This window comes from Neofelis nebulosa, chromosome 9 (genome assembly GCF_028018385.1).
Source record: "Neofelis nebulosa isolate mNeoNeb1 chromosome 9, mNeoNeb1.pri, whole genome shotgun sequence".
Taxonomy (NCBI): domain Eukaryota; kingdom Metazoa; phylum Chordata; class Mammalia; order Carnivora; family Felidae; genus Neofelis; species Neofelis nebulosa.
This window is the reverse complement of record NC_080790.1, coordinates 131,275,611-131,300,174: the sequence shown is the minus strand read 5'-3', so window position 1 is coordinate 131,300,174 and position 24,564 is coordinate 131,275,611. Positions and strand designations below refer to the sequence as shown.

The 24,564-nt window shown below is 53.3% G+C and overlaps 1 protein-coding gene across 2 annotated transcripts in view; it reads left to right on the top strand.

Annotated features, from left to right (window-relative positions):
* The window catches only part of ATP9A (ATPase phospholipid transporting 9A (putative)), a 128,343-nt gene extending 104,134 nt beyond the window's left edge, over nt 1-24,209 (top strand). For both annotated transcript variants that reach the window (XM_058685982.1, XM_058685983.1), the window contains exons 16-28: nt 108-200; nt 1,258-1,341; nt 2,708-2,878; nt 5,088-5,186; nt 7,553-7,642; nt 7,764-7,908; nt 8,670-8,734; nt 9,981-10,136; nt 13,917-13,981; nt 15,791-15,899; nt 16,536-16,593; nt 18,385-18,588; nt 19,829-24,209. In XM_058685982.1, the coding sequence (XP_058541965.1) occupies nt 108-200; nt 1,258-1,341; nt 2,708-2,878; nt 5,088-5,186; nt 7,553-7,642; nt 7,764-7,908; nt 8,670-8,734; nt 9,981-10,136; nt 13,917-13,981; nt 15,791-15,899; nt 16,536-16,593; nt 18,385-18,588; nt 19,829-19,965 (1,476 nt within the window). In that variant the 3' untranslated portion in view covers nt 19,966-24,209. The remainder of the gene's footprint in view (nt 1-107; nt 201-1,257; nt 1,342-2,707; nt 2,879-5,087; nt 5,187-7,552; nt 7,643-7,763; nt 7,909-8,669; nt 8,735-9,980; nt 10,137-13,916; nt 13,982-15,790; nt 15,900-16,535; nt 16,594-18,384; nt 18,589-19,828) is intronic.
* Nucleotides 24,210-24,564: the final 355 nt, after the last annotated feature.

The window sequence follows — 24,564 nt, the reverse complement described above, 5'->3', positions numbered from 1 at the left end:
CGTCTGCTGAGTTTGTACGCCATCTGTCATGGGAAGTGGGCACTGGAGCAGAAAGCGGGTGTTCCTCTTGGGTATTCATTCCACCGCCCCCCCCCCCCCCCCTCTAGGACGAGTCAACGGGAGAGATCACGTTTTACATGAAGGGAGCGGATGTTGTCATGGCTGGGATCGTGCAGTACAATGACTGGCTGGAGGAAGAGGTACGTGGGGTGTGGGGAGCGAGAACTGCAGAGGCATGTCTTGGAGGCCTCCCGTGGTGTGGTAACACGGGTCTCTGTGCTTGTTGTCTGTGGCTGTGTAACACATCACCCCCAAATGTAGCAGCTTAGAACGACGCAGTTTTATTTCTCATGGATTCTGTGGGCCAGGCATCTGTCCACAGCTTGGCCGGCTGTCCTTTGCAGGGTCTCTCAAGCAGTTGCTTGGGACTGGGGTCTCATCTGAAGGTTCAAGCGGGGCAAGGCCCACGTCCAGGCTCAAGAGTCCGCCCCTCACTGGTTTTTGGCTGGAGGCAGGTAGCAGGAGGGTGGGGATCCTTGAGGGTCCACGTCACGGGCTGCCTATCTTGATTGGTGATGTGGAGAATTGGCCACAGCAAGGAGAGAAGAAACTCTTGGGTTTGTCGGGCCATTTTTCTTTTGTCTCTCAGCTCCAGGTCGGGGGGCAGAGGGGGGAGGCACAGTTTCCATTCAGTCATGTTATATTTTCAGGTAGAGGGTTTGCAAACTCAAAGGAGGGGCTGGGCAGGTAAGTCAGGTAAAACAGGCCGGGGGGGAGTCTTTCCAACAGGGTCGCACTTTGTGTGTTAAGCCTATCGGAATATTCTTCACCTGACAGCTGTTTTCTGGGAATACATAGAAGCAGCTGCTTTTCATCCATCATTGGCTGTGGTCTTTTGGGAGAGCATGCATGGTTGTGTCAGAGGTTTGGTTTTTTTCCCAACAAGCCAGACATCCAGGTTTGTCTGTGAAGTCTTACAGTGTTGCCTTAGCTTTTGAAACATGTACTGTGCCCGTCAGAGAAAACCTATGCGTAGTTCCATGGTTGGCCTGCAGGCTGCCATGTTGCAATCCCCCTTTAGAAGGTCTGCTTCAGGGAAGGTTGCTTTAGGGGAAAGCGACGTTTGGATTGGCCGGTTTGTCTCTGCCCCTGGTAGGGGCCTGTCCACGTTAGCGTCCAGCCTTCCTCCGCGAGAGTCAGGGGCTCAGAGGCAAGGCCCTGAGTGTGGCTCTCCACCGACTACGGTCTGCTTTTCAGTGTGGAAACATGGCCCGAGAAGGACTGCGGGTTCTCGTGGTGGCGAAGAAGTCTCTAGCAGAGGAGCAATATCAAGACTTTGAGGTAAGTGGTCCTGTGATCTTTCCATTATTTTTTTCAGTTTCCGTACGTCTTCCCCTCTCTGGCTCTATCTCCTCTTCGTCTGCCCCTCGCTCAGTCTGCTCTAGCCATGCCGACGTCCTTTCTGAGCACCCCAGGCTCACTTCTGCCCCAGGGCCTTTGCACTTGCTGTTCTCTCTGCCTGGAACTCCCTTCCTGGACAGACCTCCGTGGCCTGCTCCCTCGCTTCCTTTGGGTCTCTGCTCAAATGCTGCCTCCTCTGAGAAGTCTTCCCGGACTCCCCATCTAAGGCAGCCCCACCTCACCACTCGCCGTCCACCACCCCGCTTAACTTTCTTCACTGCACTAATCACCATCTAGAATGGACTCGTTTATATGTTTACATCTAACATTCTTCTTAATACCTCCTTTCGGGAATAAAATCTTTTCTAGAGCAGAGGCGGTCAGTCGGGTTTGCTGTTACATCCTAACATTTAGGGTGGTCACTGGCACATGGTTCACCCTCTGGAAAATTTGAAATGAATCACCCCCTTGGAGCCCTCAGTTTTTGGAGTTGTAAAAAGAGTTTAACTAGATCGTTGACTTTCACGGCGTAAATATGCCTGGTTTATCATCCTCTTGTCCCGCGGATTGCATGTTCCTTGAGGGGAAGGGCCCTTGTATCCCCAGGCCTGGCACAAAGCCAAGTGCATGCATAGGACCGAAAGGGAGAGACAGGTGTTTGGGGACAGGCTTCTGGGGTCCTTGTCATGCTTCACCCAGAGAAGCTGTGCTTGATGGTGTCTCTTCCATGTGCTTGAGTTCTTTGTAAAGTTTTCTTTAGCAAGAGTTCCGGCCCTGATAAATTCTACTGTCTTTTCATGTTTAAAGGCATGTGTTTGAATCAGCTCCTTAGGGGATTTTTGATTTTCTTCCATGTCTTTACCACCCCTGGAAAGTGGCTAAACAGAAGGGTTGGGTCAGTGGTCTTTGGAGGTGGGACTTCGTCTTCAGAAAACCCGGTGATCAGGGATACTTGGTCACAAAGTGCACGTTGTGTGTGGGAGATCTTGAGGGTACCAGTCCTTGTAACAACCCAGCGAGGTGGGGGTTGTTACTGCTGCTTCCTGGGTGAAAACAGCTAAGGCTCAGATAAGTTGAGCAACTTGCTGGAAGTTGCACAGCCAGGTAAGTGTAGAGGAAAGGGTGGAGTCAGGGCCCATCCGAGGTCTGGGCTGATCAACTTGGAAGGAGGCTGAGAGCCTCGGTTCATCCGTTTGAGGTCCAGCCACGTGCCGGGGTCCCCCCTTGGTGTCCTACTCCTGACGCCGGTCAGCCCTGCCCCCTCCCCACCGCCAGCAGTGACCGTGTGTCCCCTGCCGTGTCCCAGGCCCGCTACGTCCAGGCCAAGCTGAGCGTGCACGACCGCTCCCTCAAAGTGGCCACGGTGATCGAGAGCCTGGAGATGGAAATGGGGTTGCTCTGTCTCACGGGGGTGGAGGACCAGCTGCAGGCGGACGTGAGGCCCACCCTAGAGACGCTGAGGAACGCGGGCATCAAGGTAGGGAGCACCTGCCCGGGACCCGGCTGCTGAAACGGCCGCCGCCTTGTGGGAGCGAGCTCCAGAATCATCCTGCCGCGGGTGTAGAGACGAGGAGGGGAGGGGGGTGGGGGGAGCGAGGGAGGAACGAGGAGCGGAGTGCATGGGCGGCGACCCAGAGCCCTGTCTCACCTGGACCGCTGCGTCCCTCCCGGTCCTCCAGCCCTGCCCCGAAGGCCACACCGGGCCCCCCGAAGGGCCAGGCTGTGTCCAGATGCTCGGGGTGTTCAGTACCTTCTCGCTGAGTGACCAGACGGCCAGCCGTCTGCTGCTGTTCTGGGTGAATGAGTGACCGCCCGCACCTCAAACTGCCCTATTTATTACGCTGTTTGGGGTCCAAAAGAGAAAGGAAAAAAAAACCAACCCGACAATCCGGTAGTTTCATCCGGAGAGGCCAGTAGAGGGCGTCGGAGGAGCAGGCTACACCTCAGAGGACCCCAGCCGAGCAGCCTGACTGGCTGGAAGCTCCTGGAAACGGGTCATGTTTGCCCAGAAGCAGCTCTCCCTTGCGTCCCCCGCCAGTACGCGGCACAGGCTCCTGTGAGCGGGGCCACAGTAGGGGCCGAGCTCCGGCCACATGAGCGGGGAGGGCGCACGTTTCACCGTGAACCGGGTTCTGTCACGTGTCCTTGGCCCCCAGACCTGGTCCCTGGCGAGGGAGTTGTCGGCCACGTCCCCGTTTTGGAAGAGCTGTCCGAAGTCAGAAGGGCTGGTGCTTAACTTTGTCACTGGCCGCTTCTGAGGCCGCTTCTCTCCGGGTCGTGGAATATTCTGGTTCCTGCTTCTGGCTTCATCCTCAGCCGCTCCTCCCCGAGGCCGCTGTCTCCAGAAGGCGGGGTGTTTTGTTCCCACTGTGGACGGGACTTCCCTTCCTGCTTTCCCTGGTCAGACGGGAGGGGGAAGGGAGCACAGGGGCGAGGCGTCCCGGGACTCTGTAGGTGGCGTCTAGCGGAAAGCTCTTTCACGGGCCGGAACGTGTTGGAACTTGGACAGTGGCCAGGCGAGGCAGGAAGGTCCTAGGGCTCAGGTCTGGGCACTTACCCACACGTGCCCCCCTGTCGTCCCCATGTGGGACATCAGTCATGTGGTGCACCAATGACTTTCCATGGGTTTCTAGAACTTGAGCCTCCCAGCTCCGTCCCTGGTGTTTGCTTTCATACAGCAGACCCTGAAAACTGGCACCAAGCTGGGGTCGCTTAAAAGGATATTATCTTTATGGACAGATGGGACGTTGAGAGGAGGGGCTGACAGCCACCAGGGGCCGGGCCAGGGGCAAGGGCCCCCAGAAGGGCCCGCCTGTCTCACTGCCCGGGTCCGAATGTGATTTCTCCACCGACTGCTTTGGCGATCCTTGGCAAGTGGCTTCTCGGCGCTCCGTGTCCTGCCTTATAAAGTTACTGTGAAGGCCACGTGTGCTAAACGTGGACAGTGTTTGATGGGTACCTGGCACGGTGAACGCTCGGGAAACCGTTGCTCTTTTCTTTCCTGTACCTCCCCACTGCCAGCATGCGCTTTGTCCAGTGACTCTGGGAGAACAGACGGCTGACGTGTGGACTTAGCAGAGCAGGAAGCGTATTCCGCTTACACTTGGAAGCCCTGGATTCTGGGCCTGGTCGGGACCGGAACTAGCTGTGTGGCTTTGGGGCAAGCCGCTCCCCTCTCTGGGCTCACGGCGGCAAAATGCAGAACGACGTCTTAGGAGGTGTGGAGGAGCCTGGCGCATTGACCGTTGGCTTAACCGACCGCATAGAAAGACCGGATGCGACGTGACAAATCAGTGTTTCCTGTAGGACCCGGAAGTGACCCCTCACCCACACCGCCTTCCGCTTCTTTGAGATTATTTATTGCCTTAAGAGAGATTTCTGGAATCTCTCTTAAGGGGGATTATGAGGTCAGAGGCCAAGCTTCGTGGTGTCTGTCGAAGCACATGGGCAAATGCTTCTCTGCAAGTATCGTACCAGCCTTTGCTGCCACCAGCAGTGGTCGCTTGGGGGTCCTCGAGCCCCCCAAGTGGGGTATCCCCGTGGTTTGTGCTGGGGACACCGGGAGCCTCGAGGTAAATGGAATGAATCAAGTTTAGCTCGGTGTTCTTGGGGACTGGGGATGACACGGGCTCCGGGCTGGCCTTGACCACTTACAAAGAGGAGGCCCCCTTGTGCTGCGATTCCAGGTTTGGATGCTGACGGGGGACAAGCTGGAGACAGCCACATGCACAGCCAAGAATGCACATCTGGTGACCAGAAACCAAGACATCCACGTTTTCCGGCTGGTACGGTGCTCTCTGTGTTGGGGCCTCGTGGGGGTGACGCTGCAGTTTTGCCCTGTGACCTCATGACCTTGAGTGGGCCCCTAAAGTATAGAGGGGAAAACTTACGGCACTGGTTTGGGTGGGATTACTGAATGACCCAGGTGGGGCTACAGGATTCCTTCTGGGGGTGGCTCAGCAGCACCTCTTTACTGCTGTGTTCTTAGCCTGGCGGGGGTCATGGTCCCTTTGAGAAGCTGTCAAAAAGCACAGTCAGGATGAAGGACGCAGACGAGCCCACACATGTGAAATTGTACACACGAGTCCAGATTCCACTGAAGCCTTGAAGGCCGAGCCCTAGGATGAGAAAAAAATTCCGGATCACAGACATTGGGCTGTCTGCCCTCCTGAAGGAAAACCTTTAGGAGCCTTTAGAAGGAGGTATATTGGGTGGGCAAGCGAGAAATTTCCTGCCCTCGTGGCAAGCGCTTGACCTCAACAAGGCAGGCCTGAGGAGGTGCCCTAAGGCCAGGAGCCAAGACTGGCCTGACCGGGTGGGGAGGTGAGTGCCACTCTGTAGGCGGGATACAGCAGTCCTGCTCCTGAGGTTGGAGCCCCCATACCCAGTGAGTAGAGAGGCTCCGCGTGCGGTGGGAATGTCCCCTTGCCCCCCGCCTTTGGTCCCTGCCACGCAGAGCCTTCAGGAGACGCAGCCATTCTGGCAACAGCGCAAACAGCATCGTGTGGAGGCACATATGGTCAGTCTCCATTATACGCGGACTCCATATTTGCAAATTCACCTACTTACTAAAATTTATCGGTAACCCCAAAACCAGTGCTCAGGGTGCTTTCAGAGTCCTCTGTGGGCATGTGCAGAGCAGCGAGAAATTGTGGTTGCCAAATGTGTGCATCATTCCCAGCTGAGGTCAAACAAGGCGATCCCCTGCCTTCTCCGCTCTCGTGCTACACAGAAGCCCGGTTCCCGGTCTACTTAGTGCCGCCCCCCTTTTTTTTTTTTTTTTTTTTGCATTTTTGTGTTAGTGATTTCATTGTTTAAGATGCCCCCCTCCCCATCACAGTGCTGGAGTGCCATCTAGCATTGCTGAGCTCGGGAAGGCTATGATGTGCCTTGTGGACAAAGTACGTCTGTTGGATCGCCTTCCTTTGGGCACGAGTTATAGTGCTGTTGGTTGTGAATTCAGTGTTAATCAAAAAAAAAAAAAAAAGTCTATTTTTTTTTTTTTTTTTAAATTTTTTTTTTCAACGTTTTTTATTTTATTTTTGGGACAGAGAGAGACAGAGCATGAACGGGGGAGGGGCAGAGAGAGAGGGAGACACAGAATCGGAAGCAGGCTCCAGGCTCCGAGCCGTCAGCCCAGAGCCCGACGCGGGGCTCGAACTCACGGACCGCGAGATCGTGACCTGGCTGAAGTCGGACGCTTAACCGACTGCGCCACCCAGGCGCCCCAAAAAAAGTCTATTTTAAAAGATGTCTTTCAACGGAAACACATGTAAAACAAGGTTATGTGTTGATTGACAAAAATGCTGTGGCCAGAGGCTCACAGGAACCTGGCCCCGTATTCCCCCTACAGGAGCAACGACCAGATAGTTACTTGTTAAGTCGGTGTTCACAGTGACTTCCTAGAGTGTAGCTACTGGAAATAACAAGGACAGACCGTATGTTCTTTATAGTCTGTATTCTATGCATTCTGTATAGTTAGGGGTTACAGGTGCCAGCCCGTGTGACCGTCTGCTTTTGTAAATAAAGTTTTATTGACACACAGATGTGCCCGTTTGTTTTCACCTATTGCCTCTGGCCGCTTTGATGCCACGGCAGCAGAGTTGAGTAGTTTTGACGAACGCGGTAGTGTCCACAGAGCCTGTTTGACACCTGGTCTAGTACAGAAAAGTTGGCCACCCTGCCAGATGCCTGGCTGCTGACGCCTGCCCCACGGCCCCCTGGGTGTGTGGCTTTAGAGGGTCTCACACAGCTCGCCACGCTTTTGTTTCCTTACGTGTAGAGTCCAGCCGTGGCCATCCGCACCTTGTAGGGTTGCTGGGCGAGGTCAGTGGGGACGATCCACGAAAAGTGCTTAGCGCGGTGCCTGGCACTCAATGAAAATACAGTCATTTTTAGCTCCTGTTTTTATGCTGTGGGTCACAGCCGTCCTGGGGGAGATGCAAGGTGATCGTTGGTGCACAGGCCCTCCCGATTCCCACAGAATCATAACAAACAGGATTGAATTTGGCTCTGGGTCTGCCGGCAGGGGCGGGGCAGGGGTCCGTGGCTGGGGTGGCCATTGTCTCCGGACCGGCTTCAGGAAGCCGCTGTTTGTTGTTCTTCCATCTCCGGAGAGCGGGGCCCCCTCCACGCCTGTGTTCCCTTCCAGGTGACCAACCGGAGTGAGGCCCACCTCGAGCTGAACGCTTTCCGCAGGAAGCATGACTGCGCCCTGGTCATCTCGGGGGACTCCCTGGAGGTGGGTGCGGGGCCCCCGCCGGCCGGGCTTTCCCGGGGAGCGCGCGCCCCTCCCTGCTTCGGTGGGGCCGTGGCCTTGGTTGACACCCCCCCCCCCCCCCCCCCCCGCCTTCCCCTCCCAGATTTGCCTCAAGTACTACGAGTACGAGTTCATGGAGCTGGCCTGCCAGTGCCCGGCTGTCGTCTGCTGCCGCTGCACCCCCACCCAGAAGGCCCAGATCGTGCGCCTGCTCCAGGAACGCACGGGGAAGCTCACCTGTGCGGTAGGTAGGTGCCGCCCCCGCCCCCCACCGGCCCCGTCCCGCCGGCACGTGGATTCGCTTTGTAAGGGTAACGGGGACCCTGCTGCAACTCACATTCCCCGGGCCGTGTCGCTCGGGTCGTGATCCTTTCCCCCAGCCGACGTGGGCTCCGGAATTCATATGATTATGATTATTATTTTTTTTAGTATTTCCCTCTGGGTTAGAGTTGATAAGCGTGCTCTAGGGCTTTCCTCCATGGCTTGCTCCTCCTTTGCTAGTGATGCAGGAGGCAGCACAGCCGAGGAGGGGACCCGGGTTCCCAGTCCGAGCTGGTTTTACTCGCTGGGCGCCCGTCCGAGCCTCGGTCTGCCCGTTGGTGGGATGGGGTAATAAGCACTCATCCAGTGGGGAGGGTGGAAACGGGTGGATTCAGAGAGCGCTCACGACAGGGCACGGTGTGCGTTGAGTGGGTCACTGCTGCCGATGTGATGTGGGGCCCGTGCGCCCCACAGGCAGGGGTGTGGTGGTCGTGGACAGCGGTGAGGCGTGGACACGCCCCCCCCCCCCCACTGCCGCTCGGGGGCCGGACTCTGGCCAGTCACCCGGTGTCCCTCTTGACGCTCAGCTCCTCCGCCCGTGAGGAGCCGCGCGGAAGAGACGCTTAGCGAGCCCTCGGCGAAAGGCGAGACACGCGCGCGTCTTCAAAGTAAGAATGACGTGTCGGGGTCCCGCTTCTCACCTCCGCCCAATTTCCCGGCTTTTCTCTCCGGCCCGTGTGGCCGACAGGTGACGGAGGCAATGACGTCAGTATGATTCAGGAATCCGACTGCGGTGTGGGGGTCGAGGGGAAGGTGAGTGCGGGCTGTGGGGGGTGGGGTGCTGCTGGCCGTGGAGGGGTGGGTGCTGGGGGTGGGGCTGCCGTGCGAGGGCTGCTCTGCCTCCTCGCGGGAGTTTCTTTTTCCCTCGACACACAGCTCTGACGCTTCTGAAAACTCGAGATTAGGACGACGAAGCGTAAGGAACCACGTCACGGAATTGCCTGGCGTTATTACCTGGGGGTCGGAGGTCCGTGTCACCGTATCTGACAGACGACGATGCTGGTTTTCCGCGTGTCAAAACTTGAATTAAAAACAAAAGAAAAGAGTGTTTTGCTGTGTTGTTGGGGCACAGTGAATGCACTTCAGGCTTTTGCGTGGTGGCTGCAACGTCCGTAAAAGCATCGGTCGCCACGCCCCGTGCTAACGTCTGGGGGGTCGTGGAGGGAGGTGACACGGTGTGTGGCTCAGAGGCCTCGGCAGCTGCAGTGTCTCCCGAAGCTCGTGTGCCGTGACGCAGTTCTTGTTTCCTGTCCTTGTCACGCGTGTGCTTGTCCCGCAGAGTTGGCTCTGTCCTGAGTTGTGACCTCTAAATAGCTACGGGCAACATTGGTTACCAGGCTTGTCGGAACTGTGTGTGAAGTAAGAGTCCAGAGGTCCTGAGGGAGGGCAGGAGGCACTGTCCTGTGCGTTCGGTCCCATAGCTTCACGGATTGGGCTGACGCATACGCTTTAAAATTTTTCTTCTCTCCACCCTTTCTGGTTTTGTGGTGCTCATCCAGTTGACAGTTATTCGAAGTTGCAGGATTCGGTGATCTTTGAGATGTTCCTGGAACGGGCCCTTTTAACACAGGTGTGGCCCCTTAGAGAATTCCATTCCACGGTGGCACTTCTATGAATGTGCAAAGTTGTATGCTCAGGAATGTTCTGTTTGGAATCGTTAGTAGCCTCAGCCCCCCACCCACCCCAGGCTTCCATTTCACTTCGAGGGTCTGAGTGCCTGTCTCTGAGGATTCTTTGCTTCTGATACACAGATCCATTTGACCTCCGAATTATCACGATCTGTGATTCAGAATGTTTTTTATTTAAATACATTCCTCTTTTTAAATCAAATTTAGTCTTGGACCACCAACCGAGTACAGCGTGAAACCAAAGAAGCTCTTTATTGAAGTTTTCCCAAGATCTCCTTACAACGTCTTGCTTTTTTCAATTAAAAGAGAAAAAAATGTGTTTGCTTTGACCTCTGGTGCTCCTGACGGTGCCCAATTTTATTGGATTTTAGGAAGGAAAACAGGCTTCCCTGGCTGCAGACTTCTCCATCACCCAGTTCAAGCACCTTGGCCGGTTGCTTATGGTGCACGGCCGGAACAGCTACAAGCGGTCAGCTGCCCTCAGCCAGTTCGTGATTCACAGAAGCCTCTGCATCAGCACCATGCAGGTGGGTGGCCGTCCTGGAGAAAGCCCGGGAACGAGGCTGTGCTTTGGAGCCGTTACCCCACCTGGCCGGTTTCTTTCTTTCTTGACTTCATTATTTTTCCCACCCGGCGAGTTTAAATCCCAAACCGGGTTGACCTTGGATTGTCACAGATCCTTCCCCCGGTAGACGGTGCGGGCCATCCTTGCTGCGGGGGAGTGGATGCAGGCATGAGCACCAGTGCCTGCCCAGCGCTTGGCATAAAGGAGATGCGGTGTAAATGCCCAGAGGTGTTATGATCAGTTAGCCAGAGAGAAAAATGCAGAGAGGTCAGTGCTGGTCCCGGCTTTTCCAAATGCAAAAATAAGGGCCAGCAGAGAAGAACCACCGAAGAATAACTTGCTTTTCTGGAGCACTTCCTGTACCCTGGGCATCAGGCTCCGTGTTCACCATGCAAGTGGCTCACGGCGGTCCTCACAGTCGCCTGCGCCCATTTTACAGATGGGGAGTCTGAGGCTAAGTGAGGGGGAGAAACGTGCGGCAGGGTCCCTCGGGGGTTTAGACTGCATTGGCGCGGGGATTCCAGAGCCCGTGTTCTTCATCACGGTGTCTCCTTGGGTGCCCTCGATGCGGGGAGGCCGGTGCTGCCTCCGCTTGCGGGGGCTCCCGGGTGGGGCAGCGTGGCCCATGGCCCTGGGGGGTGTCTGATAATCACAGTTCTGCCTCCCGCCATCCCAGGTGGGAGTGGAGCTTCGTTACCGCGATTGTTCATCTTCTCGGGAATAACGTCTCGCGCCCATCTTTTTCTCACACAAAGATTCTAGAGTATTTTCCCACCTCCTGTCTCCCCAGCTCCTTTAAACATCCGTCATCAGGCTGCAGCGATTAAGTGCATACTGGGAGGAAGGCCAAAGGGTGGGAAAGAAACTATTCTGGGTGTTGAAACACTATTGACTGATTCTCCTCCATGGACACTTAGGTGAAAACACCCCCATTAAGCGGAGAGAACATAGGGGCGATGTGTTTTGGCACCCACTTCCCTTTCTGACCCCCCCACGATGTGTCTCTGAGACTTGGAGCAAGTCACTTTCCCCCTCTGGGCCTCAGTCTTCCGTTTGTGACATGGGATGGTAAGATGTGTCTTGCCTCTCGGCCAAGGCCACTTTGAGAAGCAGAGTTTTCTAAGGCATCGAGTGCTGAAGGCATCCTTAGAGCTGTTAATCAAAACAAAACAGGAAGATGTGTACGGTAAGGGGACATTTTAATCTGTGGGAAAGGAGCTTAATCACAACATAAAAGACATCCTGGGGCGCCTGGGTGGCGCAGTCGGTTAAGCGTCCGACTTCAGCCAGGTCACGATCTCGCGGTCCGTGAGTTCGAGCCCCGCGTCAGGCTCTGGGCTGATGGCTCGGAGCCTGGAGCCTGTTTCCGATTCTGTGTCTCCCTCTCTCTCTGCCCCTCCCCCGTTCATGCTCTGTCTCTCTCTGTCCCAAAAATAAATAAAAAAAAAAAATGTTGAAAAAAAAAAAAGACATCCTGCCTTTCCAAGTAAGTGCACATGAGGCCTCCCCTCCCTCCTTTTTCTTTTTTAAAAACTTTTTGAATTTTTTAAATGTTTATTTTTGAGAGAGAGAGAGTGCATGAGCAGGGGAGGAGCAGAGAGAGAGGGAGACACAGAATCTGAATTGGGCTCTAGGCTCTGAGCCATCAGCACAGAGCCCGGTGTAGGGCTCGGACTCATGAACTGCGAGATATGACCTGAGCCGAAGTCGGACACTGAACCAGCCGAGCCACCCAGGTGCCCCTGATTTTATGTTTTCAGTATCTGTTGCATTTGAGAGCATAGAAGCCTTCAAGTGATTTTTATCAACATGATCAAAATAGCTGTTATGATTCATCAGACCACATCTGTACTGTACTTTTTTTTTAAGTTTATTTATTTATTTATTGAGAGAAAGAGCGCACGCACAGCCTGCAAACCAGGGAGGGGCGGAGAGAAAGGGAGAGAGAGATGCAAGCCAGGGAGGGGTAGAGAGAAAGGGAGAGAGAGAATCCCAAGCAGGTTCCGCACTGACAGCACGGAGCCCTGATGCGGGGCTCGAACCCATGAACCGTGAGATCATGACCTGAGCGGAAATCAAGAGTCGGACGCTTAGCTGCCGGACCCACCCAGGCGCCCCAGACCACATCTGTGCTTTTAATTTATGCTAGCTCATGAATCACACTGGATATTACTATGAATTAATCACTGGAAGATTAATCAGCTTGTCCGTGGCCATGCACACAAGAGCTGGCCTGGATGAGCTGACTTCAGCAATGTCTGTATGTTACTATGAGCCTCAGTTTAGAAAAAAATTCCAGGATGAGAAATTGTTCTTTGTGCTGTGGGAAAATGCGTTCACCCCTGTCCACTGTGCTGAAAGTGATTGGCTAAGAGCAAGTCCCTGTTAGGACTGCACTTTGACGTTGTTCTCTTTGATAGATGCAGCCACGGCCACAGTGGTTTATTTTCCCTAAAGTGTTCTCTCCAAGATGAAGAAGGCTTTTGGCCAGCCAGGCCCTTTTAGGGGAAGGAGGCTCTTGACCTTGATTTGCAAAACTACGCACCAGATTCTTGACTTTTTTACAAACGTCCTTTCTGTGCCACGGCCCAACCTGGGTGAAAAGTCATTTGAAAGGTGGCTTTCACCTTTCAGTTCTGAAATATGACCAGGGGGTGCAGCTGGGGCTGCTCAGGACCGTGGTCCCGGGTGGCACCTGCATCTGGAGCTCCGTGCCAGGTCAGCACCCAGAGTGGGTGCTGACGGGGAGATGCCTCCAGTGAGATACCCTTGCTGATGGCCAGCCTGCCTCCGCCTCTTGTCCTTAGTCTTTGAAAAGCCTTCAGCTGTTGCCGGCCTCTTTTTGGCTTTCCGCTCACAGGAATTCGCTTTGAGGCCACTTTCCTTCTGTTAGCCTGTAGGTGTCCAGAGAAGGACCTAACAGAGCATCAAGTCAGATTTTATTTCCCCAGCCTGTTTTTCACTGCCAGTAGCTAATATTTTCCAAACCAGGAAGTAGATATTTCGGTAAAGGTTTGGAAATGCTGCTCTTGTCTAATTGCAAAGGTGTTCCTGGTTGTGGGCTCTTCGTAAAAATTTCCCAAAATTGTAAAAGGTGTCATGTGAGAAGGGAAGCCTTGTCTGTAACCCCGCCCTCTGGGGTAACGGGTGCCCATCCTCATGGTGCAGGTGTCTCTATGTCTGTTTCCATACCTCTGCTAACTTGTTTCTTGGGCGCATGCCCAGAGAGGCGGTGCTTCTGAGCTGTCAGGAGCGTGGGCTCTGGAGACAGAGCTGGGTTTAACCCTGCAGTGAAGTTTACCTGCTCAGATTCCCCGTCTGTGAAAGGCAGGTGATATTAGGACTTGATCTCATGGGTGGTTCTGGAGATTCACAGAGGTCACGGAGAGAGCGCCCCTGGGTGTAGCCTGTGTAACTCAGTGTTCACAAGGGGGCTGAGCGTGGTCTCTGGAGCTAAACTACCTGGGAACGACTCCTGGCTCTATCCCTCGTGAGCTGTGTGATTGTAGGCGAGTCACTTAACCTCTCTGTGCCTTACTCTTCTCCTCTGTAAATAGGGGTTGATGACAACAGTATCTGTCTCACGAGGTGGTTATAATTGTTAAATGGGTTGATTTACTGAAAGCACTCACAACTGTGTCAGTAAAGCTTGCGGTACGTTAAGGGTGGGGTGTTGTTATTATATAAAGGTAGGGCCTTTGTCAATGATTTTTGGTAACATCTTCCTTTCTCGTTGGCACAGGCTGTCTTTTCCTCTGTGTTTTACTTTGCATCGGTTCCTCTCTACCAAGGATTCCTCATCATTGGGTAAGGAAAGCTAGGCAGGGTTATTAACTTTTTATGAAACCTCCCTAACATACCATAGAGGAGAGAAGAAACATTGTGTCTCGACTGTTCAGCCCCTGAGTTGCCCGGGTGTAGTTGAGAACCCAACTTGGATTTTTATTTGTAATGTTTTTGGTTTTTTGTTGTTTTTTTTTTTTAATTTATTTTTGAGACAGAGAGAGACAGAGCACGAGTAGGGGAGGGGCAGAGAGAGAGGGAGACACAGAATCTGAAACAGGTTCCAGGCTCTGAGGTGTCAGCACAGAGCCCCACACGGGGCTCAAACCCCCAAATGTGAGATCATGACCTGAGCCAAAGTTGGACGCCCAACCGACGGAGCCCCCCAGGCACCCCGGATTTTTATTTTTGAATGGCTCAGCCTATACCCAGACTGAGAGAGTGGAGCTCGGTGGGCTTGTGGTTCACAGCGCTCGGCGGTTTGGACCTGGAGGGGGGAGAATGCTTGCCCATGACCGTCCGAGCTTATTGGTGATGGCGACCAAAGCAAGATCGAAGGTTCCCAGACTCCGTGATTCCACTGGGGTCTTAGAAAAAGGGGAAAGATGGGTCTGGAAAGTACCCTCCCTGACGTGGACCCGGTAGAATGTCCTGCCGCTGGGTCTCTCCGGTGGGCCAGAGCCTTGCTGTCCCGGGAGATGTCCCTCCTAGCAGAACCTGACTGCTGTGTGCCAGTGACCTGTCAGACAGGGGTCACGTGGACGTTTGCTGCCATCGGCTCCACCCCCATTCCTGACTCGGAACTCATGACGTTCCTTTTGATCCTTCAGAGAATGTTCTCAGTGTTTGAGTCACCCAGGTAGGTGGATTGGGTGACACGTGTCCTAGATAGAGACGTGTGTAGGGCACACGCCTGGTTGTGAGGAGGCAGGAAGCACAGAAAGGCTGGCTGGTCCCAGGGGAGAGTCTCACAAAGAATTCTGCCTGCTTCTTTTTTTTTTTTTTAATTTTTATTTTATTTTTTATTAAAAAAAATTTTCTTTAATGTCTATTTTTGAGACAGAAAGAGACAGGGCACGAACGGGGGAGGGTCAGAGAGAGAGGGAGACACAGAATCTGAAACAGGCTCCAGGCTCTGAGCTGTCAGCACAGATCCTGACACGGGGCTCGAACCCACGGACTCTGAGATCATGACCTGAGCCGAAGTCGGCCGCTTAACCGACTGAGCCACCCAGGCGCCCCATGCCTGCCTCTAACTGGAAAAGTGGACTGTCCTTTGTCAGGTCCCAGAAGAATGAAAGAACCTGCCAGAACGTAGGGGCTCCCTGAAATGTGTTCCGTGTGGCCCACCGCGGACCCCTCGCCCCCCTCAGTTCCCATCTCCTCTCTCCCCCTCGCTCACTCAGCTCCAGCTGTACTGGCTGCCTTGCTGTCCTTCAAACGGGTCCTCGCCTCAGGACCTTTGCACGTGCTCTTCTCTCTGCCTGGGATGCTCTTCCCTTCATTTGGGCATGGCTGCCTCTCACCTTTTATGGGTGTTTACTCAACTGTCACATCCTTTGGGCACCTACAGTGGCCTCCCCAGCACTTACCTGCAGCGCACAGTGTAGTTTACCGACTTTGTTGGCTCACAGAGCCAGCAGGACAGCTCTCCGAGGGCAGATGTTCTGTTTCTCATCTGAATCTCCAGTCCTTAAACCAGCCCTGGCCCATAATGGGCACTTAGTGAGTAGTTCCTGAATAAATGCATGGGAATGGGGCTCCAGAGGCCGGAGAAGCAGACTGTTCCTTTTCCATCGGCCGGTCTCACTTGCGGCGATTTTTCTCCCCCAGGTACTCCACCATTTACACCATGTTTCCCGTATTCTCTCTGGTCCTGGACAAAGATGTGAAGTCAGAGGTCGCCATGCTGTATCCTGAGCTCTACAAGGATCTTCTCAAGGTTCAGTGAACTCCTCCTTCCCTTCCTCCTCCTTCCCCTTCTTTCTCCCTCTCTCCCTACTTTCATTTCACGCAGACCCTCCATTTCCGGTTTGAACACACGGATTTCGACGATTTGAACTGGTGGCGGCTTTCTTGAGAGGAAGGAGTGCGGTTTTACATTCTTTTTTCTTAAAAAAGCCATATGTATGCTCCTAGAGAATGTTAAACTGTACAGTAATATGTAAACTGAAAACTTAAACTAACCAACCAAAAACTTAAAAAAAAAAAAAAAAAAAGCCCCTGACAGTTCCATTCTGCCACTGAGGCTCCTGGAAGCATTTTAGTGTATGCTTCTAAAAAGTGTGTGTGTGTGTGTGTGTGTGTGTGTGTGTGTGTGTGTGTGTGTGTGTATGATTTCGTTTATTTGTCTTCCAGGAGTTTTACTGAAGGGCAGATTTATTCCCACCGAATATCAATTGTCTTTTAAACGTGTAATTTCTCAAACATGTCCAGACATGTGCGAGACGCTTTTTTTTTTTTTTTTTTTTTGATGAAAACAGGCAGGTTGCCTTGTTGGTGGCAGGGAAGCGTGGGGCAGCTGACACCCTGGGTGAGCCACACACCATAACCTGCTCTTTCTCGTTCTCTCATTTAGGGAAGACCGTTGTCCTACAAGACCTTCTTAATATGGGTTTTGATTAGCATCTATCAAGGTGAGAAATGTCACACCAGCTGTGGGGTTATGCTGGGGGTTCTGTTGTCTGTAGAACACGAAGAAGCTGGAACCCTGAAACTTGGTTAAGGGGTGGGACAGTGCACCCCAAGGGGGCCCTACCCGGCATTTTGTAAGGACCAGAACATTCAGCACGGTGATAGATCTGTGAGGAGGTGCTGTCTGCTTCAGGAGACAGACTCAGAGAAAAATGCAACGAACACCAATCACAACCTGCTGGGGTGTGCGAGCCACTGTGACAAAAAGCGGTTGCTTTCTGGAATGTTCTGATACTTTTTCTGAGGTCCTTATAGTTTTTGAGAAATGTGTCTGCTTCACTGGCCTCCAGGGAGGGTCTCTCAGACTGCAGAGAGACTTTGTAGGATGACTTATAAGTGTAGGAGGAGAAAATACCAAAACCCCTGTTGGTGTTTATTTCTGTTTGTATGCGTGTTTTATAATATATGTGATTGTGTAGTGGTCTTAATATCCATCTACGTCTGCCCAGGTACAGATGTCTACTTTACAAATATACATTGTGTGTTGTGGGGGGTGGTCTTACTGATGTCGTGTGCAACCAATAGGTGTAGATACTGTTAAAATTGTTGGCAGGAAGTTAAATTATCAGTAAAAAAAAAATCGGGGAGGATTTTTAAGAAGTACATCAAAGTATAATATACGCATTGATTTTTGCAGCCACCTTTTGTATGTAAAAGTTCATAAATCAGGAGCACTGAAGCCCCATTTCACCCCTTCATCCTGAACCCCTGGCACGATGGGCAGTCGCTTGAGGAGTTTTGGGGTTGAGCATCTCCTGGCCCTGTCTCTGTGTAATATTCTTGTGCTGTCGGATATTTGAGCTGTGTGTGAGCACCATCTCTCTGCTTTTCTGCTGTGCTAGAAAAACACGTATCCGTTCCCTCTCCCACTTTCCTTTCTTGCCTCCTTATAGGTACAGGATGCTCTGAGTGTCTCTGGGTTACCTCTGGCATTGTGTGTGTGTGTGTGTGTGTGTGTGTGTGTGTGTGTGTGTGTGTGTGTGTGTTGTGGGCGTTAGGGCGTAAAACAACACATGACTTAAGATTGACCATCTTTTTCTTTAAATTTTTTAACGCTTACTTATTTTTGAGACAGAGAGAGACAGAGCATGAATGGGGGAGGGGCAGAGAGAGAGGGAGACACAGAGTCGGAAGCAGGTTCCAGGCTCTGAGCCATCAGCCCAGAGCCCGATGCGGGGCTCGAACTCACGGACCGCGAGATCGTGACCTGAGCCGAAGTCGGACGCTTAACCGACTGAGCCACCCAGGCGCCCCACCCATCTTTTTTTTTAAATTTACATCCAAGTTAGTTAGCATCTATTGCAATGATGATTTCAGGAGTACATTCCAGTGGTTCATCCTCTATGTATAACACCCGGTGCTCATCCCAAGTGTCTTTCTTAGTGCCCCTCACCCATTTAGCCCATTTTGTTTTTTTCCCCTTTCCATTTCTCCCCTTCCCTCCTCCCCTCTGTCTCTCCCTCTGTCTCTCTCTCTTTCTTCTCCCCTGCAATTATAGACTCCTTATGACGTAAGGTCCAAAGAGAAAATAGGAAATCAGAAGGAGACACTTCTTTAAAGCCTCCATAAAGCACCACTCATCGACCTCATTTAGCAAGTGCCATCTTTCATATCTAAATGGAAAATAAAGGAAAAGGAGCCCAGGCCGAGGGGGCTCTGGAGGGCAGCGGGAGGGGCGGCAGCTGCGGGCAGGCAGGGCTGTGCGGGGACACCGGCTCCGTCTGCCTTCGCAGGGAGCACCATCATGTACGGGGCCCTGCTGCTGTTCGAGTCCGAGTTCGTGCACATCGTGGCCATTTCCTTCACGTCGCTGATCCTCACGGAGCTGCTCATGGTGGCCCTGACCATCCAGACATGGCACTGGCTCATGACCGTGGCCGAGCTGCTCAGTCTGGCCTGCTACATCGCCTCCCTGGTGTTCCTCCACGAGTTCATCGGTAAGACCCGCTCTGTGGCTGAAGCCGGGCAGTGAGGTCCAGGGGCCCCCTCCCCAGCGCTCATCCTGGGGTCTTTGTCCAGCTGGCCTTGGCACTCAGCTGCCCCCATTTTCTTACTGGTGTCCCCTGTGGATCAGCTTCCCGGAACAGAGGCTGGTGGGCACAATGTCAATGGAGTGTTTCCTTTTAAAAACACACTGCACCAAGTGACTTAGAAGGGGGTTCCGTTGAATTCGACAGAGGCCTGGTAGGTTTCTCGAGGGAGCCGGGCAAAGTGCCGGGCTCTGGGGGGCGAATGCGATGTCGGACATCCAGGTTTTGTTCATGAATAAATGGTAAGTCCCGCAGGATTTGTCCTTATCAGTAGGTTAAGAAACTCCACCTTCCCCTGAAGGCGTCTCTGATGAGGTCTCGTGTTCATCAGCAAACGCTCCATAAGGTTTTGGTCAAGGTGAAAGGAACATCCGGTTACTGAAGTCTTAGTTTCACACTCGTCCTGAGAGTCTCTCAGAATGCGTTTTTGTGAACACCTACTGTGTACTCAGTGGCTTGGGGGTGGCGAGCTCTGCCCTCAGGAAGCTGTCACGGGGCCGGCTGGGCAGACGCACGGGTGGGACCGTGGCCCGTGCCAGCCACGCGCTCCCCATCTGTGCCCCGGAAGTGGTGTCCACTCCACTATTGAGGAAGGCTGCGGGCTGTGCTCTGCTCTCTCAAAACCCTCCAGACCGCGGGCTCACTGTCCTGCAGCAGAAGGGGACGTCCGTCCCTCAGTGGAAGCCCCCTAGGCCACCCGGTTCCCGCTCTGCACCACCCTCAGACCCCACCCGTCCTGGGCTTTGGTGACCATCCCGGAGGCGAGGGGAAAACATGTCTGGTGTCGGAGTGCCTTTCTGCTCTCGGGCGGCGGGGTTTGCAAAGAAAAGCGCCAGCTGTCAGATTCCAGATCAGAAACACCTGTAAGAATTGTTTCTGCCTGTAGTTTTCTTTTCCTGGTGTTGGAAGTAGCATTTCAGTGACTGTCAGTGAAGGCACAGGTCAGAGAGAGGAGGGAGTGGGGAGAATCCCAGCCCTGGAGACGGAGCCCAGGAAAGGGGCCGGTGCCAGGAGGCCATGTGTCAGTGAGGAGAGGCAGCCCCCCCCCTCCCCCGCCCAATAGCTATGCTGGCAGTTCCTGAGCTGCACAGGCCTTCTGGAACATTCCGCCCGCTCACCGCCGTCTTCCCTTTTGCTTGCATTGCAGACGTGTACTTCATCGCTACTTTGTCATTCTTGTGGAAGGTGTCCGTTATCACTCTGGTCAGCTGTCTCCCCCTGTACGTTCTCAAGTATCTGCGGAGGCGGTTCTCCCCGCCCAGCTACTCGAAGCTCACCTCGTAGGCGTGCGCGGGCCGAGGGCACTGCGGTCTCTGCGCCCTCCCGGTGGACAGAGTTCAAGTTGCGTTTTTTTTAACCGCCACCTGTGGATCTCGCGGTAATGGCTACCGCGTGCCGTTTGGACGCGAAGCGGCTGAATGTGCAGAGTCCCGAGGCTGGTTCAACGGGGCAGGCTCCTGGGACGTGCCCGCGGGGGCCTGCTCGAGCCCCGGATGACTCGGCCTCAAGCGAACGTATATACGTGAAAGCTGGTGGCTCGGCTAACACATTCATACGTGGGTCGCCGTGCGAGCTTCCGAGGACTGGGATTCTGGTGTCGTGTGATAGAAGTTTCTGTCCAGCTGCGGATTGTAGAAGGGTTTGTTTGTGTTTTTGTTTTAAACAGTCCTAATGTGTGTGTGCTCCCCACGTCTTTCTCGCTCTGAAAAAACTGGCTGTGGAGAAGCGTCAAGCTCTCGGTCTACAGGTTTGCGGGAAAAGGCCATGACTCTGGTCAAAAGTGACCCAGACAGTAGTCGCACGGCCGGAGTGCCACCCACCCGGCCCGAGGCCGCTCTGCTTGCCGAAGCCTCGCTGCCTTCCCAGAGCGACACAGAGCGGACCAGGGCAGGGCGAGCGAGCCGTAAATCCCCTCTGTTCTCCTGCGTCAGATTCAGCTTCGACGGTGCCCGAGTTAGCGCCACCTGCCTCCTCGTAGAAGAATTTCAGAGGTGTTACCCTGCTGTGTTCGGACCTGGTAACAGTTACAAAGCCTGTGGCCATCTGAGGACACCCCTCAGACATTTTCAGCAGTTGCTTTAGCAGGAAAGGTGCCACCGAACGGCTCCTGAATGTGTCGACAGGGTGATAAGAGACTCAGCTAATTCTTTAGACAGTGTAGCCTGTGCGGCTCAGGCCTCCTGAGTCCAGAGTGCAAGGTCAGGGCTGGGGGCGCTCGGCTTCCACAGAAATCTGTTTCCCATCAGGAGGATGAAATGGCCAAGGCAGAGGCGTCGTAACCGTGCCCTTCGGCGGCGGCAGCTTCGAGCAGAGAGTCCCTGGGAGGAGGAGGCCCAGGCTGCCGGCTCTGGGGTCGGGGCTCCGTTCCGCTGCCTCTAGAGATCTCCAGGGGGAGCTTGCTGGAAGGCCGCCAGCGGTAGAGACCCCTCCCCCACCGGGATGGCGTACCCGCACGTGTGTTTCTTATAAAGCTGTGGCTTCTCTTTCCAACGGAGGGAAGGGAGTTTTCAAGCGCTGGGCGTGGCGGGGCAAGGCATTCTTGGGTTTTCGAGTCACTTGGTGCCACATATGCGTGCCATCAGGGTTAAGTCGGCGGATCTTCCAGTGACTGTTTGCGATCTCGGATCCGTGGTTAATTCCTTCAGCCCTTCAGCATGACGCTTCTTGTGCGTGCTTCAGAGACGTGAGCTCCAGCCTGGCCGCTGCGCCCACGGCCCTACGCTCAGCCTGCGGCTGGGGGGTTGGGGGCGGGAGGAGCGGGCACATCGGTTCCTGGCCTTGGGAGCACTCTCCATATGCTCATGTACTTATGTTGCCCTTTTAAACCCTTATAAAATGATACTAAGTTTCAGGCACTGGGTAAACTGGCTCTTGGCATTGCTTCTGTTTTAAGATTCTGCATTTTTGCAGTATTTCGGCCGTTCTGTTCCAGCCATCTCTGCCACACCGGAAGGATCTGCAGGGAATATAGGTCGCCGTGAATGAATGGTTATTCAGGAATAGGACCTTTCAGCCGGAAAGATTGAACGGGTCTGACTTCTCTCTGAGTGATGTTACATAGTTTCAAAGGTAGAGGAGGGAGCCTTGGGCTCAGGAGTTCATACTTTGATCTGTCTTCTTAGAAGTCCCATTGTAAGTCTTAAGTTGTTCTGATCTGAGGTTGCAAACCCTGAACCTGGCCTTGTTCACAGACAGGTGATGGCTTCTGCAGGTAGGTCTTGCCAGAAGTGCTGTGAGGAAATTTTGGACGTTCCCAGCAGATACAGGGAGACGGTCTCTTGCTTTGTTTTTTTTCCCCCCTCAAGTCCCAAGTTCGATCCAGGTGTGTGAGCTGACTTTTGAAGTCAACGCCTGAGATGCCACCTGACATCTCCCGGGAAGAGAGCTGCCGAAGAAGCCACGCCTGGAAGTGGAGGGGTGCTGGTCTGTGCCATTGCAAACTTTGTTCTCTCGTCCCAGCTGCACTCTGGCGGAGGCATTCGGGGGCCAGAGGGACCTAAACCCCAAGCGGAGCCCCGGCCCCCACGCTGTGGAGCCTCCCCATCCGTGGGCAGCCTGCTCCCTCCACCTGCCGGGCGTCGTCGGGTGTCTGGGGATGCATGTGCTTCTCAAACTCTGGAGCCCCAAAGGGCAGGAGCCTCAAGTCGGTTGAGGGTACAGGATCCTTACCTGCACCCGTCAGACCAGTCCCAGCAGAGGACCCGTGTGCACGAGGATTACCTCAGTTGTGGGGAAAGGTAAAACAGGAACCTCCTGAGTTCGTAGATCTTGAGCAGACGGATCCCGTTGACCTTTCTCTCGGTTTACCAATCTGGAAGGAATTTAGGAAGCACCACTGACCCCTGCCCCTCACCTTGGACCTCGGTGGGACCTAAGTCTCCGGCAGCCTATTTGATTTGAGGCCAGAGGCCCCACGGCACACAATCAGTGCTATTCAAACCTTTCTCCTCGAAGTAAAAATTAACCCCCCACCCCCGCCCTCTGACACCACTGGGTATTTCTGTCCTGGTTAGCACTTTTGTTATTTTATGATTATTTTTGTTCTGTCTTTTGGTGATGGTTGTACGTGCATGGGGATGACGGGATCCATTCGGTTTCTCCTCCCCCCCCCCCCTCCCCTTCCTTCCTCTAAGAAAATGACCAGACAAGCTTCTCCATTTCAGTAATTTCTGAAGCCTGACAGTTTGGATCCTAATTTGGAGGGCGCACATGCTCACATGTGTGTTGCCCGTGGTGCTAGGGGGGTCTGGTTGCACCATCTCTGGCTGCTTGGGGCAGCGGACTTTGCCCCAGAGCGAAGGAGGGGCGTCCCAGGGGGCGTGTAGACATCGGAGTAAACCACCTTCGCAGCCACCTGGAGCTGGGAGACCGCGAGCTGGGATGTGTCCCGCTGTTGGTGTTGTCCCATCCGGGCCCCAGGCCAGCTTCCCTTCCTAAGCCCTCTTGTGTGTAGTCTGCTTCGGTACCCGTGTCTGGTCCCCTCTGTGTGCTCTCTGCTGAAAGCTTAGGTCACACTGACAACTTCTGAATGTATTTTGAGTTCTGTGCTCATTGGGAATGGACACAATAATGCCTCTTCTCCTTTTCCAGATTTTTGCTTTTATACTTTGTTTTGTTTTTACTGGGGTGGGGATGGGAAAGCCCTCATGCCTTTATGGGGCAGCATTTTAAACCTTTGCCAAATCGCCAGTGGGACCTACACATGCTTCCGCACCATCCTGTTGAAGACAAACACCTCTCAGCTGTTTTTATCTTTAATCTTTTGTGTGTGTGTTTAAGTGTGTATGTGTGTGTGTGAGACCTGAGTTTTTGATGAGATACTTGATTTGCATCAAAATCCCGTTACTTCCAGCTTTGTTGTCATCAAAAAACATAAAAGGAGCTTGTAAATAGAACAGATTTTACTTCTCCCCCCTTCCTTTCATGTAAAACCTTTTGCCACGTATACTTATTGGAAAATATTTCCATTAATGATGTTCATTTCATCTTGGGAAAATACATCTTGTGTTTCGGAACGGAACTGAGAGGCATTGCCACCGTGCGGGCAGCGTCCCCGAGACCTCGCACTCCGTGGCGTCTGCTCACGCCATGGCGCTGTTCCTGCGGATCCGGCTTCTCCGTCACCGCCTGCTTGGGGGTGCCGTCTGTTAACGTCACTGGGCAACGTCAGTGGATACCGCGTTTGTGGGGGGGGGCTGCTGGGGGGGACGCGGTATTAGCAACAAAAATTGTGGCCACTCTGTGATTTTGTTGCGGGGGGGTAGCCGTAAGCTCATCTAGGAGTCGGCGGCCTCCTCATTAGTGGATTCGTCCGTGTAATGCACATAGCACATATCCACCAGGACAGCGTTCTTTCATTAGCGGGAAGCTCTGGTACAGGATGCTTTAATTTAGCAGGAACTCCCAGATGATTTAAATCCTCGATCCCGTGATGATACACATGTGATCCTGCGTGTTTCTGACCGGTTGTCCTTTCATTGTGTGCCAGCGTGGCTCATTGCTGCTGCCCAATAAAGCTTGTGTACTTTCTGCCTTTGGGGATCATTTTAATTTGTGCGGAAACAGGAATTCTGGTGTCAAAATGAAGGCTTTTTATGATAACGCTCCAATTTTGCATGTATCTCATGGTACAAAAAGGGAAGAACTGTTTTTCCAGTTATTTTGATTTTGGCAAAAAAAAAAAAAAAAATCCCATCCCAAACCCGTGCATTATTTATTATTCTGTACCGTTGTCTATTCCAGACATGTCAGAATTTCAAAAGGTGACCAATACAAATAGGAAAAAGGAGAAAAGTATTTTATAGGATTCAGATTTATACACATGTAGTCCTTGATCTGTTTGGATACCTTTAAAAAAAATCAAATAATGTGAGATGTAGGAAT